At 37.5% G+C, this 20,651-nt stretch overlaps 2 protein-coding genes across 3 annotated transcripts; one reads left to right on the top strand and one right to left on the bottom strand.

Moving 5' to 3' along the window:
* Nucleotides 1-688: 688 nt before the first annotated feature.
* On the bottom strand, nucleotides 689-7,385 carry LOC112173746 (pleiotropic drug resistance protein 1). Its single transcript, XM_024311430.2, has 24 exons — nucleotides 6,947-7,385; nucleotides 6,716-6,836; nucleotides 6,533-6,621; nucleotides 6,356-6,440; nucleotides 6,084-6,243; nucleotides 5,899-5,975; nucleotides 5,735-5,788; nucleotides 5,564-5,654; nucleotides 5,162-5,463; nucleotides 4,791-5,072; nucleotides 4,369-4,685; nucleotides 4,100-4,260; nucleotides 3,901-4,004; nucleotides 3,659-3,815; nucleotides 3,485-3,571; nucleotides 3,292-3,401; nucleotides 2,861-3,193; nucleotides 2,486-2,776; nucleotides 2,322-2,405; nucleotides 2,109-2,242; nucleotides 1,807-2,034; nucleotides 1,548-1,719; nucleotides 1,210-1,464; nucleotides 689-1,107 (listed from the first exon to the last, which is right to left on the bottom strand). Exons 1-24 carry the CDS (start codon nucleotides 7,273-7,275, stop codon nucleotides 850-852), a joined length of 4,281 nt encoding a protein of 1,426 aa, XP_024167198.1. The 5' UTR covers nucleotides 7,276-7,385; the 3' UTR covers nucleotides 689-849.
* Nucleotides 7,386-8,063: 678 nt separating this feature from the next.
* LOC112171500 lies at nucleotides 8,064-9,769 on the top strand. 2 transcript variants are annotated; one of them, XM_040507859.1, is made up of 3 exons: nucleotides 8,064-8,798; nucleotides 9,040-9,115; nucleotides 9,404-9,769. In XM_040507859.1, the coding sequence occupies exons 1-3, from the start codon at nucleotides 8,528-8,530 to the stop codon at nucleotides 9,438-9,440; spliced, it is 384 nt and encodes a 127-aa protein (XP_040363793.1). In that variant the 5' UTR covers nucleotides 8,064-8,527; the 3' UTR covers nucleotides 9,441-9,769. The 2 variants fall into 2 exon arrangements, with proteins under 2 accessions (XP_040363793.1, XP_040363794.1); XM_040507860.1 differs by having other exon boundaries at nucleotides 8,067-8,810; nucleotides 9,040-9,769.
* The last annotated feature ends 10,882 nt before the right edge of the window (nucleotides 9,770-20,651 follow it).

The raw sequence follows: 20,651 nt of genomic DNA, 5'->3' as shown, positions 1-20,651 counted from the left end.
ATCTCTGGGTGTCCAGAGCAATTTGGCACCTGCAATTTTTTTTTTTTTGAAGGTTCAGCGTTGACCAACCTTGTCAGCGTTGACCAGACGTTGACCGGACCCGCCGGGCGTTGACCGGACCCCTTTTGATGTTGAATGAGCGTCGACTCGACATTTTCGGGTCAAAGTTCGTGGTAGGTGACGAAGCCTTTGTGTTGGCTTCCCACAGACGGCGCCAATGTTAACGTTAGAGATTGAGCGGGATCTCTAGTTAGCTTTAGAGAGAGAGAGAGAGAGAGATTGACACAAGATGTATAGTGGTTCGTCTCCGCATGAGCGGGAGACTACATCCACTTGAATGTTTAACTATGTGTGTTGAGCCTTGCGGCCTCACATGATTACAAAGTGTGTTGTCATGGTGTGAATGGATCGTGTTTAAGTGGGAGGAGGCATTCCTTTTATAGGTGAAGGAATGCTTCTCCTTTACATTCTCTTAGATGTGGGATGACTAAAATTACTATTCTAGTCTAGAAAGCCTATTTGTGAGGGCAACTTGGTAAGGCCGGAAAGGTGGCTTCCCGGTGTCGGATTTGTGACTTCCGGATACCGTAGCGTAGCTTGAACATAGGGCTACAAGATGCATGTCTCGGTTGGGCCTCACCATGGCTTGTGGGTGTCTCAAAGAGGGTGTTACTTATGCTTGGTGATGTAGTAAATACTCCATATTGTTGGAGGTATGTACACTAATAGTTCAAAAGAATCATATCACTTATAAACAGGTTGTCAATTACTATTGAGATGAAAGCTGAAGAGAAGACTAATCCATGGCTGATGTACAAATTGACATGTTTCCTGATGAAACAAAACCTTCTATCTCCTCTGGAAGTTCAACATCTTAATTGAAAAGGCAAAGACAAATGCAAAGAGTACTGCAAATCCAGCAACTACTGCTGCAACCACTCCTAGAAATTCATGTTTGAAGCCAAAGTAAGTCCTCATAAATTGTTCCACAGTTTCGCCCGTCTCAAGCTCGTTCTGTAGATCTCCAAACTGTGATGTAGCCAATCCATACAAGCTCCAAGCCATTGGACATGCCCAATAGTACCATCTCCACCATATAGGAATCCTCTGTACCAAAAGAACAAGATAAAGAATAGTAGTATCAGAAAATAAGTACATTCCAGGCACTGAAGAAACATGCAATAGAAATTAAGAGCGAGGAATGCTTACAGTTCGTGGGATTAAGAACCCGGAGAAGACATTCCATACTGCATAAAATGCACTAGAGCTTATAGCAGCAACGTGCTGGTTCGGTGTAAAGGCCACTCCCATCATACCATAGAAGGTGAAGTACAGAAATGTGAAATACATGAAAAATAGGTACCATAAGAATTTAGTCACAGTCCACTCAAAACCGATCATTGCATAGACTATGACACCATAGAGAATTGTTTGGGCAAAAATATATGGGAGCTCAATTGCAACCTGCAAAAAAATGTGGACCGTGTAAGACAAATAAGAAAAGTAAATCAGTTATCAATTGGTAAAATGTACTATTGGTCACCTACCTGTGCAAATGCATAAGCCAATGGAGAATACATTCCAGCAGCTCGTTCTCTATAAAAGACTGTTCGTTCGACAGACACTACTGGCTGAACTGTTGTTGAATTCTTAATACCAAGAAACAGAACAGCAGCATACATAGAACCAATTGCATTGAACAGATCCTGTTGTTTTTTCCTGCACCCAAAAGTATTCAAAATCAGATTGGGAATCAAATATATTTGCAAGAATATCAACTAGTATACTATCAGTATTGTAACTTACGTTTTGGAGCCAAGGTCCCAGAACATTGTCCCCAACATCAAGGCTATGATGGTTGTGTATATCAACTTTATGGCAGTATATGCTGGATTGCGCCAATATGACCAATGTTGTTTCCATAAGCAAGCCATGCATTGTGTTAAAAATGGCTGAGAATATTGAGTAGGGAAATACAGGTCCTTGGAATCTGGAGGAGGGGTGCTCAGTTCTTCAATAAGTGTTTTGTTTCTCCTGAAATAAATGCACAAATAAATTAGAATTACTTTCATCACCAAATCTTTCTCAAGTCAATAGGTCAAACCTACCTGTATAGCTCTGAATTTTTATAAATATCAGCAAAATCAACACCAGAAGCTATTTCTTTTGCAGAACTGGTGACTTCCAACATCCAAGTTGCCGGATTATAACCATCCTTAATCTTACTGACATTATCAATTCCCTTCATGCAGAAGTATATGTATTAGAAACCTTCAACAGAAAGAAAGATATTTGAGCTCAAACTTTTGATTTCTGAATACCTCAAAGTACTTGATTAAATGGCAAGAATGACGCCCCAATGGCCCAACGTATAGCTCTTGTCCTCCTTTCTTCAGTAGGAATAACTGCAATGACATGTTAAATATATCATGCTTGTGTATTATAGATAAATTATGTAAATTTATCTATGAAGATTTTGATCTACCTCATCAAAAGATTCAAAGATATCAATGCTTGGCTGATGAATGGTGCACACAACTGTTCTTCCGGTGTCCACAGTATTCCTAACTGTTCTCATAACAATTGCAGCAGCTCTTGCATCTAGGCCAGAAGTTGGTTCATCCATGAAAATTATGGAGGGGTTAGCCACTAGTTCAACTGCAATGGTCAGCCTCTTTCTTTGCTCAGTTGAGAGACCATTTGCACCAGGCAACCCTACAAGTGCTTGCCTTAACGGATCCAACTCCACAAGTGCCATCACTTCCTCGACAAACATCTACAAGAATGTATCTCATAAGACACAAAAGACCTTAAGCTGGTAGTTGCCTAACAAATCTACTTTGGAAGTTAAGATACCAACCTTCCTTGTTTCGGAATCGATTTCTGCAGGTAAACGCAACCATGCTGAGTACATCAAGGATTCATAAACAGTAACATGTGGAGAGTGGATGTCATTCTGCTCACAGTATCCAGAAATCCGAGCAAATGATTCTTGCTTCTTGGGGTGCCCAGAAATTGTGATATTTCCCTCAATATATCCCCCAGTTTTTCTACCAGCTAGTACATCCATTAGAGTTGTCTTGCCAGCACCACTCACTCCCATAAGAGCTGTGAGAACACCTGGCCTGAAAGCACCACTCACGCGCCTGAGGAGCACCAATTTATCCTCAGGAACACCTTGGTTCTTCATTTCCTGCAATTATGTATAGGATTCACACAAGTTATGTTGAGAGAGAGTTGGGCAAGCTTGTCCATTGTCGAACATATAATAATTTTGGTTGCAGACATCACCTGTGGCATGTCCACTGAGTATGAGATTTCATCAAAGGTGATGGAATATGGTTCAAATGGAAGAACCATTCCTCTTTTCGTGTTATGCGTAGTACTTCCATCCCCTTTCTCTGAATTTCCAAAAAAATTATGTGTATATAAATGGCATGTAGTCAACAGATATACAAGAAAACTTCTATACAAGATATATCACCTTTGCTGATTTGAGGAGTCAAGCTTTTGTCATCATCTTTATTGCCTTGAGATTCTTCTGATTTAACACCCTGTGGCTTGTCCAAAGCTGCATAATCATTTTATGGTATCATGAGCTAATCTTTTCTGTCTTTTCTTAAAGTTTAGTGCAAACTTACTAGGTGAATGCACTCACGGTTTAGATAAGTGAGAGCCAGAGTGTAACAAATGTTGAATAAGAGCATGTATCCAGCCAATGCTCCTGTGCCAATCCAATACCAATATACATGTGTACGAAATCCACGAGATTTCAGAATTTCAACTCCTAATGATTCGTTTGAGTTTGGAAGAACCTTTAACAGTAATAGATCAAAATCAGAGAATTACTTAGAGATGAACAACTACAAAATGTTTGAAATGGCTCAATGAAGGACTTACATGTGACCAAGTCTTGCCAAGGAATTCATTAACTACAATTGCATTCTGCCCATACATCAAAGGTGATATCCAGTAGCCCCATATCCACCATTTCTTTATACTTTCTGTGGAGTCAACCAAAAAAAATTGAGAAACATGGAATTAATTGATACAGAAATTTAGTTACCAGACGTCAAGTATCTTTACTTAGATTTTTTACCTCTTGACAGGACAAAGCCCCCCAAAGCGAAAAGCATGACTAGTGCAAATGAGCCAAATGTATTAGCAACAGTCAAGCTTCTACCTACTCCAGCAATGAATCGGAATAATCCAGAAGCCATTTGATTCATGAGTAGGAGGAGAAGGTATTGCTTAAACAATCTGCATTACACGTTCATGACAGTATATGATTTGGGGTCAGAACCAACATGAAAACAAATGTTAAGGAGAAAGTGATCAACAATTTTGCTTCTAGTATGTTACGTTTACCTTCCAACATTTGGATCAAAGCCAATGACATAATAGGTGATAAATACCCAAACACCAACTTCAACACAGGTGAGAGGGATCTTGAGGAGCCATGCCGGAAGTGCATATGCCCACGGTGGAAAGAAGAGCAGCTTTCTGTGCTTATAAAACACTGGAAGCTTGGCTATAGTCATCGAAAGCTCTGCCATTCCATTGAACATAACAGCAACCAAGGAGAAGAATAATGCGCCAGCATAAATTCCTCCATTAATTACTGAATCGCGGTGCATCTCAGTTCGTAGGAACAGTGTCATTGTAATCAGAGACAATATTGAGAGCTAAGGAGGGAAGGAGATGATAATGTATTAATTAATACCATGCATAGAGAAAGATAGAACTGGTTACAACTTAAACAAAACAAATAAATAAAGTTAAAAACCTACTTGGATAAGCTTGAAAAGGTAAACAAATGAATTCCTCTTCATGAGCAAGAACTCCCTTGAGAAACAAGCTTTCAGCAGTTCTGCTCTTTTAACACCATATTTTTTTGTCGTTAATGCAGCTGAGTGGCTCTTGGTCTTGTCAAATGGAGTAGCAAGTTCATGTGTAATTGCGCACCCTACGTGGAAAGATTGGAATGCCACGGAAAATTCTTCGACTGTGATGAACCTGTAAGGTTCATCTCTGCTAAACCAATACTGCTCCTGATCTTTCCTTGATGTCACCTACACCATATTACTTGCACACTTCATCAACTATAATTCTGATTTTAATTTTTGTCACAGTATGAAAGATAATCTATAAATGGACTTACTTCTTGCAGGAAATCGGCCACGCCTTTTCTCTCTGGACATCTGAAGCCCATAGACTCAAAAAAATCGAGAACATGTTCACGGGGACCTTGATACACAATTTGACCATCAGAAAGGAGAATAATGTCATCAAATAGATCATAAGTCTCGGGTGCTGGCTGCAGTAGTGAGATGAATGCAGTCCCTTGGAGAATATGAACATATTGCTTGATGGAATTCACTATTTGATAAGTTGTTGAACTATCCAAACCAGTCGATATTTCGTCCATGAATAGTGCCTTAGCAGGACCAACTAACATCTCACCTATATATATGATTCACTCATCAAACCTTTTCCACTTCATATATTCATACAAAAATTAGAGCACAGTTAGTGCTCATGTAAGAGTTACGACTTTATTTACCAGTTGTGACTCGCTTCTTTTGTCCTCCAGAGATACCCCTTATCAATTGATCCCCTACCAAGGTATTTGCACAGCCCTCCAATCCCAAAACCTGCAAATCGAATCCATTAGTCATCACTAAAGAGTTATTTTAGAAATCCTCTTCTTATTACAGAACAAAAATGATGTTACCTTCAGAATATAATTTGTCACAAATGCTGCTCTTTTACTTTCTGATGCTATTCCCTACAATAGCAGAAAATTAAAATCACCATACATGGATAATCATTTCAAAAATATTCAGTAAAATTAAGGAAGGTAAACAGTCTGTCAATTTTGAATGATCATTTTCTCACCTTCATGTAGATATCCAAGTCTGGATCTGGCTTAATACTTGCATCTTTCTCTCTTCTACTTAGCTCTGCTAGCATCTCTGCCAAAATTCAACATTATAAACAATTATCTTCTGCAATCAATAAAGTTTTGGTCCAACTCAGCAAATTAAGGGAAACTAAAGAAATGTGCAGTCCCATAAACGAACCATAACGAGGTCCGACCCCTTGGCATCTTGCAGAAAAAGCCAAGGTTTCTGCAACTGTCATTTCTCCAATATGAACATCATGTTGACTGATATACGCAGCACTTCTCTGAGGCACAAACTCGTGCATGCCATGACCATTGTAAGTCACACTTCCTGAAACCTGCACAAGAATTTTGACTAAACACATTAGTAACAAAATCCAATAGTAATTCTAATACCTAAACATAAAACAGAAAAACCTTAGTTAAAAGGCCCATTTCATTTTATACAACCTTGAGATCCTTATCAAGCTCTCCGGCCAAAGCCAGCAAGAGCGTGGTCTTCCCCGAACTTGGAGGACCCAAAAGCAATGTCATCCTACAAACACAAGGAAGTGAACCAAGTTGAGTATCGATCGGGCAATTTATGCCACACAGACTATAATAAGTAGAACCACTGAGTTTCTTCACCTGCAAGGCTTGATGATCCCACTGACATCTTTCAGTATAGACAAATGTTCCTTCTTTTCAGGAAGAACGTGCAGGCAATTCAAGAAACCCTGTGTACCCAGAAACAAATAGTTATGTAAGAATAAACAAATTAACAGTGAGATTATATATGCCAAAACTTGAACTGTGGTAGTCTATTAGTACCTCCACTACATTAACACAATAATTGAAGACAGAAGGAAGAGCCCTGCCTCCAACATGAGTTTCAGCTGCAATTTTCAAATGCTCGAACCTAACTTCAATTGTAGGAACACTAATTCCAACTCTGAGATACACAAATATATTATATACCAAGAAGAAAGAAATCACCAACTCTACATTATTGTCAAGAACAAAGAAAATTCAACACAATCTAAACTCAGAACTATACATTACCTATCGATTCGGCTCTTAAGCCTCAACAAAAATTTCTCATGATCCTCCTCAGCAACTCCCACTAGCCTCTCAATCAAGTCTTTCCTTTCTTGCAGTTCAAGGTGATGCACATCGACTTCGTTGGCATGGCCTTGAGGAGTAGTGAGCAGACCTTTTTTCAAGCGAGTGAATGTAGGAAGTCTCTGCAAAGCTGCCCATTTGAGAGCTTCCTCGTCGTCCTCTCCAACTGAAGATGCTGAGAAAACCGCCCTGCCATCGTCAGTCCAAAACGAACCCCTTCTGTTGAAACTGTGACCGGCTTTTTCAAGGTCACAGCTGATGATCTCCATTGCAGAAGCTAAACAGCTAGCTAGCAACAAAACCCAGATCTTTGTAATGAAAAGGAAAACAGATTTATGGCTAGAACACACAAATTAGTTTGGCCTTTTAGCTGGCCACTTTGTCTAGGTAGATATTTATAGAAAAAGAAAGTTGGAGGGAATGCGATGGCTTTGGTCTTGGGCATCATGGATGACATCACTTGGCATTTAATTTTATAATAACTTGTAGCCCTCTTCAGTGCAAATTGAAACATGTGGGGTTTGGTCGTCTGATGATGACCAATTAGTATATATCCGTAACCATGGAGATACTGCTTCCAACCTTTCAAGTTCTGTAACTGTTTTGGCAATAACCACCTTATCAAAGAAAAATGGAACATTCACGTCAACACAAGAGATTGACCAATGAAAACTTCAACCGAAAAGGAAAACAAAAGAAGTACGTTGGCGTTTGTGATTTGTGTACTTCATCAAAAATGAATGCTGCAGACTACTACAGCTCACAATTCACGGGTGTAGTTTTGGCCTTTTGGGTTCAGCTCACCACAGACGTAAGCAATGATATATGTGTACCTATACAGCCGATATACCTGCACATTTACGGTTTAGGAAAATTACAATGAATCGTTGTTGAAACTATATATATATATATATATATATATATATATATTAATGGATTAAATTCAGCTTAGTCCCTCAAACTTTAGAGCTAAAATCAGTTGGCCCATAATTTTTTTTTTTAATCAAGATGGTCTCTACACTTTCATTTTCCATCACCCGAGTCCAAATTTCAAAATTAACTCCAATTGTGACATCATATGATAAGTTGACACCGACAAACATGGCCCACTGTTTAGTTTTTGACTCTCAGTTTGGACATTTCGTCCAAACTACCCTGAATACTATTTTCCTCATCTCTCTTCCCCGAAAGCTCCTCCCTCTCCTCCACCACGTCTCAACCCATGTCCTCTTCACCCTCAGATCACGACCACAATAACTCCAGCGCCGTTCCTAGCCCAAATTAATCCAAAAAACACAAAGAAAATGGGATCCCATTCCCGTTTGACCCACACCCTCAGATCATCTCTCTTCTTCTTTTTGACCCATACCCGTACCACATCCAGTTCACCATGCTAAGCAACAAATCCAGAGCTCAGTCGCTCTCCTCCACTGCTGATCTCGTTTTGCATGTTGGATTTGAGGTCAATGACGAGACCATGAGCGTGCTGGAGTCGTGGGAGGGCGTCCGGGCAACCCAACCATGTCCATCGTCGTCACCGCCGCTCACCCCCTTGCTGGACCCAGGACGAGGCCCGCTCCCTCATCCTCGCCGATCGTGACCGCTGGTTGGCTCTCCACCGTACCAATCTTAAATCCGCCAACTGGGACCACGTCGCCGCTGCCACCGCTTCCTTGGCTCCCTCCTCGCCGCCCAAGATCGCGTTGCAGTGCTGTCATAAGCCTCGTCGTGGCTTTGTTTCATCTCATGGATCAAATGGAATCCGACCCAGATCGGGAATTGGATAATGGTGGTGAGTTTGGAGGTGGGTTTTCGTTAAAGGCTCGTAATTTGGTGAAATTTGATGGAAATGTTGATAGAGATTTTAGTCCTAATGTTGATGAGAATTCTAGCTTTTATTCTAGCTCAGGGAAGAAAAAATGTTGATTACTTTTGGTTTTGTAGCTTTGATAATGTGCTCTTGTTTTGCTGTGATTTGGTTGGAAGTAGATTATTAACATAGATAATGGATATGGGGTTCTGCTTTGAACTAGGGATGGTGGAGGTGTCGAATTTGGTGGAGGAAGAAGAAGAATATGGCAGAGCCGAGTGTGAGAGTCAAAGTCAGGGGTGAGAACCATAAACTGAACAGTGGGTCATGCTTGTCGGTGCCAACTCACCATATGACGTCACAATTGGAGTTAATTTTGAAATTTGGACTCGGGTGATGGAAAATGAAAGTGCAGAGACCATATTGATTATAAAAAAAGTCAGGGACCAAACTGATTTTAGCCCTAAAATTCGAGGAACTAAACTGAATTTAATCCTATATTAATTAAACAACCAAGATCACTAACAATAGTCTAGGATACCATTTGACATGTGTTTTTGTATTAATTTTAGTGAGATATAAATTAGGGTTCTTGGTGTCATACCTGGAGGCTGGAGCAGCTAGGAACGGAAGGAAGGTCTTTTGAAAACTCTGTAAAGTTCAAGTGCTCTCTGTGGGGCAAGGCGATTTAAACTTGTGTATTAGAGGTTACATGACCTCGTTTATATGGAGGAGAGTCACATTAGTGCTCCACCAGTAAAAGACAATCTAGTAATGTGACTGAATCTCTATAATATCTCGTCGTACTTAAGTATTTGACTCATCACACTCTCTTATAACTTCATGCATAAGTCATCAGGTGTTTGTGTATAACCTAGTTAAATGATATTGAAATTCAACCTACAAAACACAAACACAAATTAAATGACTCCAAAAATGACAAGAACGAAACTTAAAATCCTACATATAAGGGTATAAAAATGTATGAAATTAGGGGAATTTGATTCTACACCCAAATTCACACACTCCTTTTAAAATAAACTCATCCATAATAGTGTTTTAATATACACCCAAACCAATTAATTAGGTTTATTCAAAATAAAAAAAACCTATTAAATAGGATAAATATTAAAACTCAATGTTGTTAAAAATTACTAAAGCTGCCACTATCAAATTCCCCATTCACCTATTAAATAGGATTAATAGTCAAAATCATCTAGGAAATATTATGGAGTTTGATTGACGTTATTATTGGTATTACCTTCACTTTAGGTTTTTATCAGTACTTTTTTTTTTTTTTGAGAAGCAGGTTTTTATCAGTACTTAATTTTAGGTGTTTACATTAATCTCATTATTATCATATAATGATGAACTTTTGGTATGTTTCTTCCTATATATAGAAGCTAGTGAATTCATTCGTCATTTTTTCTTTGGGTGGAGACCTTTCACAATGTTGCATATGATTTCAAAGGATGATTTCAAACGACCTATTTATGAGGTTTATTTCATCATTTTCTTATGGGTTAGAGACTTTCTTTCAAATAGGTAGATATATCATATTCGTAATTCAAATTACTTATTCATCAGATTTATTTAGTATAATATCTTTGTTAATCTCTTGATTTTGTGTAAAGCTTGAATTGGATGGATTTTTAGTAATTAGAAATTTCAATTTATGAATCTGGTACAAAACTTAGTTTCATTCCTTCAAAATAGAATCGTTGTTTCTAATTACCTGATACTTAGATTGCTTTAATATGTAATACCTATGATTTAGATGTTTGTTTTTGTTGTTTTAAATTATTTGTGTGACTCTATATCATAGGTTGTTTATTAACCTATAGTATTGACAATTAATATACCTATAATTTAGATAATATATTTTGGATGAATAGAGTTTTACCTTTGAAATAGATGTTAGAATATGTGGACTCAACATTATCTTAATCACATTGAGATAAAACCAGCTGATTTAATCATATGTAAATAACAAGAAGTACATGAATATAACTCTAATTCCAGTTATCTACGTGGGTGTATATCTCCTAGTAGAAGTAGGAAACTCATTTGTAATCAACCTGAATTACATTAAGTGTTTGTGATAAACTCTAAGTCTCCTATCTCGATAAACATGAAGAAGTGTTGGACTCCTTATGGGATGAGTCTAACTCATGGTTTTGGCCAATAAGGGAGCAAAGTCCCTGTATTCATCATCCGTTGTTAAGCACATTGTTCAGCCCCATTCTGAAGCTTTTGGTGTTGACATACAGAAGGCTTTCTGCTCTAGTTCTATTGCTATTCATTCTCAGTTCCAGTTGCTCAAGATGTCTAACTTTGGTCAAGTTGTTTCTGCAGGGATCCAGAGCGTCAATGATCCAGGTGGAGTCCTAGTACCACTAGAAAAGCTATTCTGCAGTTTCTGTGTGGATGTTGTGCAGCTGGTTTAATTGATATTGTATATGTGTTGTATGATATGATCTTGTGTTTGATGTGTTGGTTGTTGCATCATGTAGATTTAACAATAGATCCATGAAGGTTTTGCAATTGTATAAGGAATCACAACATGCAGGGCACTAGTAGTTGCGAGATTTTTGAAGACTACATTGCAAAGTGCTAGTCGAGATGACGGATGAAGTGTTATAATGTTCTTTATATTAGGTTCAAAAATGTAAAGTTTATATTTCAATTGTAAAAACAAATTTAAAATTGTTTATTTCAATACTGGATGAACATCATGCTCATTGTCCCTATTTCAAAAAATTTTAGGTTTATTCATTAAAAAAGAATGTGTATTTAAATTACCTTGATATTAGAAATAAACTTCTTAATATTGTAAAGTTCATTTTCAATTGTAAAACAATGAATGATAATAATGAGTTTGCTAAATTATAGTGCAAAACTCTTGCACATTCAAAATTAATGTGCCAAAATTAAGGGATAATTATATATTAATCAAACTCTACAGTTACACATAACTATTATGTGGTCCTTGACCACCCCATAGAATCAGGCACCTATGTGGAGAAAAATGTAGGGGCGGAAAAAAAAATCTTAAAGCAATCAATCTACATCAAATACATTTTACATGAGCTAATTACATTAACTCGACCATTTTAGAAAATTAATGAATATGGAATGATTTATAACTACACCTATTAGAACAGATAACCAAAATAACATACCTTAATGAGAGGATGTTTAATCATGTCGAGAAAGAGAAATATTTATATAATAGGAAGGGAAAAATTCACCAACGGTGTCTGGACACTTAGGGGACTTTCAGAATGATACCTGAACTTTCAAAGTTATTAATGTGATACCTGGACTCATTTTTTCGTATCAACGTAGTACCTACGGTCAATTTCCGTCACGAAACAGTTAACTATGACCACGTGTCCGGCACGTGAGGCACAAAATAAGGGTAAAAGACTAATTTACCCTCAAAAGTATTTTTTTATTATTTTTTTGCTTTCTTCCTTTCTTTTTTTCTTTTTCAACTTCTTCTTCCCTTTGCTTTCTTTCAGCTTCTTCGTCAGCAATTCGAAGGTCCGCCAAGTCGGGTTCTTCGCCGCCCCAGAGCCCATCGCCTCCTCCCCTCCTGTCTCCGACATTTCCCCCTCCAAGCAACTCTCTCTCTCTCCCGTCGCGATCCCACCGCCACCTCACTCCTTCGATGTCGAGTTCGCTTTCTCCCCCGGCCGCCCGCTCTTGTCCAACTAGGTTCGCCCCACTGCGGCCATGACGACGAAGTTGATGGGGATTGGGGAGGAAGAAAAAAGAACAAAAGATGAAGCAGAATTGCAGAACTAAATGCAAAAGAAGAAGAAGAAAGGTCGAAGACCAGGACATAGAGAGAGAGAGAGAGAGAGAGAGAGAGAGAGAGAGAGAGAGAGATAAGATTCTTTTTGGTGTTTAATCTATCACCTAAGAACAATATACATATAAAGATCGTAGAGGTTATAACATCGGCAGCTCGTGCCCCAGTGGTGGGGAGTTGCTGAGTTGAGCTGTTTTGCAAGAGGTTGGCGGTTCGAATCTCAAGTGTTCCAAGTTTTATATATTTTGTTTAATTATTTGTTATCGCCTAAAAAGAGTATAAATATGAAGTTTGGAGATAATATGTCGACAACAGTTCGTGCTCCAGTGGTGGGGAGTTGTGTTGTTGTGAGAGAGGTTGGGGGTTCGAAACTCATCTCTTCCACGGTTTGTAAATTTTGTATATTATTCGGTATCTCTTAAAACGTGTATAAATATAAAGTTTGGAGGTATTACATCGATGACAGCTCGTGCTCCAGTGGTGGGGAGTTGAGTTGTCGTGAGAGAGGTTGGGGGTTCGAATCTCATGTCTTCCAACGTTTGTATGTTTTTTATAATTATTCGGTATCGCCTAAAAAGAGTATAAATATAAAGTTTGGAGCAACTGTGTTGAGGTCAGTTCGTGCTCTAGTGGTGGGGAGTTGAGTTGTTGTGAGAGAGGTTGGGGGTTCGAACGTCATGTCCTCTAAACTTTGGAAGGAATTAAATTTTTGATCGATTTTAGGGGAAATTGGGAGAAAAAGTCGGTTTTGCCCTCACTTTTTTGATCACGTGCGCCTCACGTGCCTCCGGATAACGGACCCATAACGGAATTCTGACGTAGGTATGACGTTGATACGAAAAAATGAGTCCAGGTATCACATTGATAACTTTGAAAGTTCAGGTATCATTCTGAAAGTCCCCTAAATGTCCAGACACCGTTGGTGAATTTTTCCCTAATAGGAATATAACAGAATCGGATGATACACAACCATATTTATTAAAAAATAGCAAATATATAGATCACATCGGAAAGGAAGAAATATAGGATAATTAAGGCAATTAATCTTTTTAAATAAGAGAAAAATCAAGGATTAAATTGATTGTATTAAATTTTAGAATTCAAAAAATAATTAACAGCTATATTTGAGGAATATTTTATTTATTCAATCAGAAGGGCAAAAACGTCAAACTAAAAAACGTGAAAAATCTTAATTATAGATTTAAAACCTATAAGGAAGGTTCAATTATGTGAATTGGGTGTAGATCAAAAGAAAATATAGGGATGGGTTTTTCTTAATAGGAGCTTTGTTTTTTGGGTTTGTATCTAATTTTCTCTTATTTTTAATACATGATAGATGTTCATTATAATACGTCAACGATACTAAATAATAATGTAAGATACATGTGCTTTTAAGTAAAGTTGTGACTGCTTGAATCTTGATTGACCATGTTTGTGGCATTATAAGTTTTATGAGATTTTTTAAAGACATTAAGTCTATGTTTTGAGTTGTATTAATTTTTCTTTTCTTGTTTGCTCGAGGACTAGCAAAATCTAAGTTTAGGACTTAGGAGTATTTGATAGACTCATAATTTATGAGAAAATTAGATACAAACCCAAAAAACAAAGCTCCTATTAAGAAAAACCCATCCCTATATTTTCTCATAAATATTAAAACACTATTATGGATGAGTTTATTTTAAAAGGAGTGTGTGAATTTGGGTGTAGAATCAAATTCCCCTAAAAATAAATAAATTTATTTGGACAGAACACTATGTGATAGCTTCTTTAGTAATTTTACTAACTTGATAATAAAGTTTAGGGGAGTGAAATTTGTACTCCCCTTTTTAAAAACCACACTCCCTCTTAGTATTTTAATAGTTTTAGTTGACTGATGAATTCTTGTCTTTCGAAAATATCCCTGGGTGAATCTTTGTGTTTGCGATGGTTTCCCTATCGACCTGGTTCTGATACATAGCCCACAAGCTCAAATACTCTGCCACTATTAGCTGGAAGAACTATAAAAAAAATAAAAATAAAATAAAGATGGAATTTCAAGCTGTTCTTCAGTCATGGGATGGTTCATGGTTGTAAGATTCTGAGTTTATGGTTGTTCAGGTGCTCATAGTTCAGTATTTGTGTCTTTTGTTCTTGTTGAAGAATACGAACTGACCTGTATGGAATTTTGAGTTTAGAAATGGTATTTTTATTCTCTTGCAACATTATAATCTGACTACTGAAGAAAAAAAGGATAAGTCCAGATGTTAATCGAAAAATATCCCTTCTCAGTCACTTTATTTTCCCCTGCTCTCTAATCTCTCTCTGCAACTCGATAGATTAGAATCCAGCACCAAGGCCAAAATTATGAATACAGATGTTCAAAATCAATCAATCTCACAATAACGATTCACCTAAAGTTCTCTTTTGTTGCTTTTCTAATGTTGGTCTTTGTTTGTGGCAAACAAATATGTAAAATTTGGTTGGAGCGTATAATTTTAGGCTTAGGCTGATTAAATAAGGGAGGGAGAGAAATTACATTAACTGCAGGATCATCAGCAGACAGAACATGTTTAAGATTTCCCAATGTATGGTATGAAGATTACCTTCATTCTTCGAAATCAAAATGCATAACCAAGCCCAGATGTGTACCCACATTTGAGACTCGAATTTTCAAATAAAAATCTTTTGTTTTCTGGGTTGTTCCTCTTCGATCTTTGAGTTTCAATCAAGTAAAAAACAACATGAAATCCATTGTGAGAGCAAAGGAGAGAAAAGATGTTCGGTTGTTTAATCACGAAACAAATCAAGATAGAGATTGACAATTAGAGGAAAATGATCTAATTGATGTAATTCCCAAATCAGGTAACAAAAGTCGTAGAAGCCAGATCAGAGAAATGGGAAGATGATGAGAAGGAAGAGAGGTTCTAGCGAGAGGAAGAGATAAGAGAGATGGAAGGAGTCAGTTATGATTGTAAGGGTAATGTGGGAAACAAATATAAGGAGAACGAAATAAATTATTAAACAAAGAAGAGGGAGTGAAGAATGTAATTTGAGGAGTGCAAATTTCACTCCCCTAAAGTTTATCGTCTCTTCTGAAAAAAATCATCCATTTATTGTGGCAATCGATGGCAGGTGGGAGGTTGGGTACTCGATTTGGGTTTCAGACCCAAGATCTGGATACACGATTTTCTGGCTGGAGGCGAATTGTTGAGCGACGGCTTGGCAGTAGAATATGGGTTGGATGTTGGGGTAGACAAGTCCACTGGGGTTGAACTGCTGTGCTGGATAGCCGGGAGGTTTGAGTTGGAACATCAAGATGGGAGGGGATCAGTGAGGAGACTGGTGCTTCCTTGGTGGTAGGATCTGAAATGGGGTAGTCTGTGGATGTTGGCTTTCCAGTGAATGGTTTGAACTCAGGTGGTTGTAACCAATATGGTGGTGGACTAGTGGTGGCAGGTTATTCCTTGGCCACGGGCTTGTGGTTAAAGGTTGAATTTACCATCACCAAGAACCCAATTTTTAATTCTAAAAAAAAAAAAAAAAACCCCAATTTTTTACAATGGCAATCTACGAGAGGCTGGAGTTGACGTTGCGGGAAACATATTGTGGTAGCTTACATTCGGTTATTTAGGGTTTTATTTTTTGGTTTTTGGCTAGGTAAAATAAGTCCCTACCCATTTGAGCTAGGGTTTAGGGGAATTGGTCCTGTATTTGTGCCAAATTTTTAGCATTATTCCTGACAACTATGTGATCTAATTTCAGTGTCTTTTGGTTTTCAATGTGATGGTGAATTTCATTTACATGTAGTCTGGCTGTTTTGGACACGGTTTGGAAGGGGGTCAAAAGGTTCGTCTTGATGTTGGTGGCAAGTTTGTATCATAACATTGGAATTGATTACCTTTTATTGTAGTATGCCGATATGGGCGTGAAGTTTGGTTAGGGGTTGGGCCATTTTGGCTTATAGATGTTATTAATAGTGACGGCCCATAACTATAGATCATGTTAGGAATATGTGTTGTAGTGTTGAGACCATAACCGATTATTCATTTTTTTGGTGATTAATGAATTCTCTCTCTTTTTATTTTATTTATTTTATTTTATTTTAAAAATTATTATTTTATTAAAAATAATAATATCAATTAATTGTTTATGGTTAGTTACTTAATTAGTCTCTAATTTCTGGTAATGTTTTATTTTTGAAATTATGAATGGATTAATTAATTGTAAAAGATTTTTTTATTTAATACATTCAAAAGACTTTCTTTATTTAATATATTCAAAAGAAAAATCAGTTTTTTTTTTTGTTTTAATTGTTTATGGTTAGTTACTTAATTAGTCTCTATTTTTTTTTTTTTTGATTGGGGGAGGTTAGCGTTAGATAGTTAGCAACACACACACCCTTCGGGGGTATCCCATCAGAGTCGGACTAATCCCTTCCGAACGCTGCGGGGCATTAAGCACCCATTAGCTGGCCACCAAGGCCTCATGGGGATTCGAAAGCCAGACCTGGGCGTTCCAGACTGGGACTTTCTACCACCCCACTATCCCTAGTGGTTAATTAGTCTCTAATTTGTGGTAATGTTTTATTTTTGAAATTATGAATGGATTAATTAATTGTAAAAGATTTTTTTATGTAATACATTCAAAAGATTTTCTTTATTTAATATATTCAAAAGAAAATTCAGTTTTTTTTGTTTTAATTGTTTATGGTTAGTTACTTTTTTTTTTTTGAACCAAACATCAATTTCATTCATACTCAAGCCAGAATGGCACAGATACATATTTTCCCTTGCCATACCAAGGACAAGTTTAGGACGTGGTATGCTAGCACCACTCATTAGACAATCAGTGCTCACTTATTCAAAAGCGAGCCTAAGAACTATGAAAACTAGTGCATACTAATTAGGCAAAGTCTAGAAAGAAAATAACAAAAATTAAATTTACTCCTTGCCCTGAACAGTTGGGCTAGCTAGGAGGTTGGGAAAGATAAGCGAACCAAGTCTCTTGCTCCCTAGAGACAATCCTCTTGGATCCCAAATGCGAAACTCATAGAGATAGAGCTCATTTGTTTGGATCCTTTTGACTGCAGCACACACGATTTCTCGAGTTGGAATATGACCAAAATTTGCAATGCATTTGATCTAGGCACCCAATAGGAAGTGGGCACCCATCTGTCCAGCCTATCCGCTTGCTGACCGCCTTCTGCCTCCGCTCTAAGGATTGTCCAGCCTCGTAAAAGATTAATTATGAATGGATTAATTAATTGTAAAAGATTTTTGAAATCATGAATGGATTAATTAATTGTAAAAGATTTTTGTTTAATCATGAATGGATTAATTAATTATTTTTGAAATCATGAATGAATTAATTAATTGTAAAAGATTTTTTTATTTAATACATTCAAAACATTTTCTTTATTTAATATATTCAAAAGAAAAATCAAATTTTATTGCGAGTTGATCATTAATATGTGCTCCAGTAAGCTTAACATTCTGGCTCCGCCTCTGAGGATAACCTATAGTAATAATGGAGCACGGATGTAATGGCGATTGTTTTTAGACAAGTTCGGATACCGACGGTGACGGCGTCGTATAATAATCCGCCAAGAGTGGCTACAGAGACCCGCAGCCTATAACGACCGGAAAAACCAGACAAATGAATTGTAGTCAATTATTACATTTTTTATGATCTCTCAGCTATTAGTATACTTGTAGCTGGTACCTCTTCTCCCACTAGTCTTCACTGGAATGGCTGCATATATTATCACCACTACTCATTTTTTTACAGGGGGCCGGGGTTCTATGTCCTATTGTGATCTCTCTGTTGTGGTCAACACTTTACACTTAAATCTGGGGATTTTTAATTCCGAAACATATATTGGTTTTAACTTTTTTCCTGTTGGATCTGATATATGATATCCTGTATCTGTACCAAAAAGAAGAAGGGGAGGAATATAATACATGTGGATGAGTATATTGCCCAATATTAAAGGAGTGGGTGTACACATCAATGACCCTAACGTAATGTCTAGACTAGGTGACAATTTTATGATTGCGTCAACCGAAAATGATATATATTTGCATGTATGATAATCATACAATGATAACGTGCCCCAACTTAATACTTAACATTTTATTTTGAGCAGTCGTAAACAAAACTACGTTCCTCTCTCCCAGGGTCCCAGGAGAAGTAAAATCTCTTCACCTAAAACGATATTGAAGTTATTACGTAAGTAATTGTCAAAAAAAGTTAAAAAACAAAGTTCTTACGTAAGTTTATTAACCATTGAATCAAATCCTCAGTCCACACATGAGGTGTCACACATCTCAAATCCGTAGCCAAAAGATGAGGAGATGTCCAAATCCGTAGCCAAACAAAAAAGTCACCGTAAAAAAGGACCTTTTGCAATGTGAGGCTAGGCCCTACCTAAATATGCGTCATTGCAAACTCTGTTCCCACTTGACCTTGCAAAGTGAGATAATAGTAATCATATAACTGTTGAAGAATGTTGACATTTAGTGTGCCTTGTCAAACTAGGATTAGTTCTATAGTTGTAGTTGTAATAGGAGAGATTTCCTACTCCGAGTTAGAATATGAATCCTTGTACTCCAAAATTATGTACTTTGTAATCTCTATATATATGGCTCCTATTATCAATGAATACACACAATTCTCTCTCAATTCTCTCTTTATATCCAATTTCCTAAAACATGTTATCAGCACGAGCCCTAACCCTGAATCAGAAGCCAAAACTCTTTTCTTCTCTCTTCTTGCCGTGAAACCCTAGAACCCTACCCTAGGATCACCTCATGCGCGCCACCATCTCTGCGCACGGTTTTGCGAAGAAAATCACAAGACTACAACGAAAAGAAGAACAAGAAAATCAAGCATCAAGAAAGCACCAAGTAAGTATTTAAAATTAAAGTTCTTGCTTTCTGTCTTTAAATTCTTTTCTTTTTCTCGAGACTTGCAACCTCCCTTCTTCTACATCCCACCTTTCTGTAACGTGGGTTCGATTCTATAAAAGAGGAATCGTGGAGATTCACGCTATAAGAACTAAGAGCGTTCGTGAGTATCGAAATATTACGGACTAAGAGCGTTCATAACCTACGGACTAAGAGCGTCAGTGAGCGTCAAAATTTAACCATTCAAACATCATTGTTTCGGTCTAATCCAAATTTCTTGGAAATTGATTTCTTAGTAGCATTAAGGCTCGGAAATCTTAATATTAGTTTTTGTGGAAGCATTGACTCCGAAAATAATCCATTCTTGTTTCTCCTTTTTAGGATGTCAAACTTGAACGAGCTCGATTTTACTCCATCGGATTCTACGGGCACGGGATATTTCATGTGGGCTCATAATATTGAGCTCCACCTAATTACCCTTGATTTATTGCCTACAATCCAAAAGCCTGTTATGAAGGAACAGCTCAAAGACTCTCAAACTGACATATATAATTCCAAGGCGCTTACCCTGATGAAGCACCACATAGAGATGACACTCCAGTTTGAGTACATGAATGAGGATAGCGCTAGAAACCTTTGGGTAGCGCTTCGTGAACATTTTTAGTAAGCATTCACTATCTTCAGAACTTAGAAGCACGATGGAATAATCTCCGCTTCTCTAACTTTGAAATAGTTATGGAATATTGTTCGGAAGCTCTCCACATCAGATTGATGCATGTCTATGGAAGAACTATCACAGAAGAACAATTGATTGAGAAAACCCTAACTACCTTCCCCTGTCACTGAATTAAGATTCTCTGAATTCTATTGAATCTTAATCAACGAAGGACAGATCACAAATCTCCATCAACTAATTGGAGCTATGGCTTGTGTTGAAAGGCATAACCATGAATTTGTGAATAGAGAATATGGTAGGCCTCAAGTTGGCTACTGACAGGACCCGACCCAGGAATCACCCCAATTACCTGGATACGAGCCTGCGGGGCCCACGTTAAGCGAAATCCTACCGAAAATTCGGCAGAACCTCCCCTAAATATGGGCTACCCAAAAATTTCACAAACCTGGATATGATTA

This window comes from Rosa chinensis, chromosome 6 (genome assembly GCF_002994745.2).
Source record: "Rosa chinensis cultivar Old Blush chromosome 6, RchiOBHm-V2, whole genome shotgun sequence".
NCBI lineage: Eukaryota > Viridiplantae > Streptophyta > Magnoliopsida > Rosales > Rosaceae > Rosa > Rosa chinensis.
This window is presented reverse-complemented; position numbering and strand designations above follow the sequence as displayed.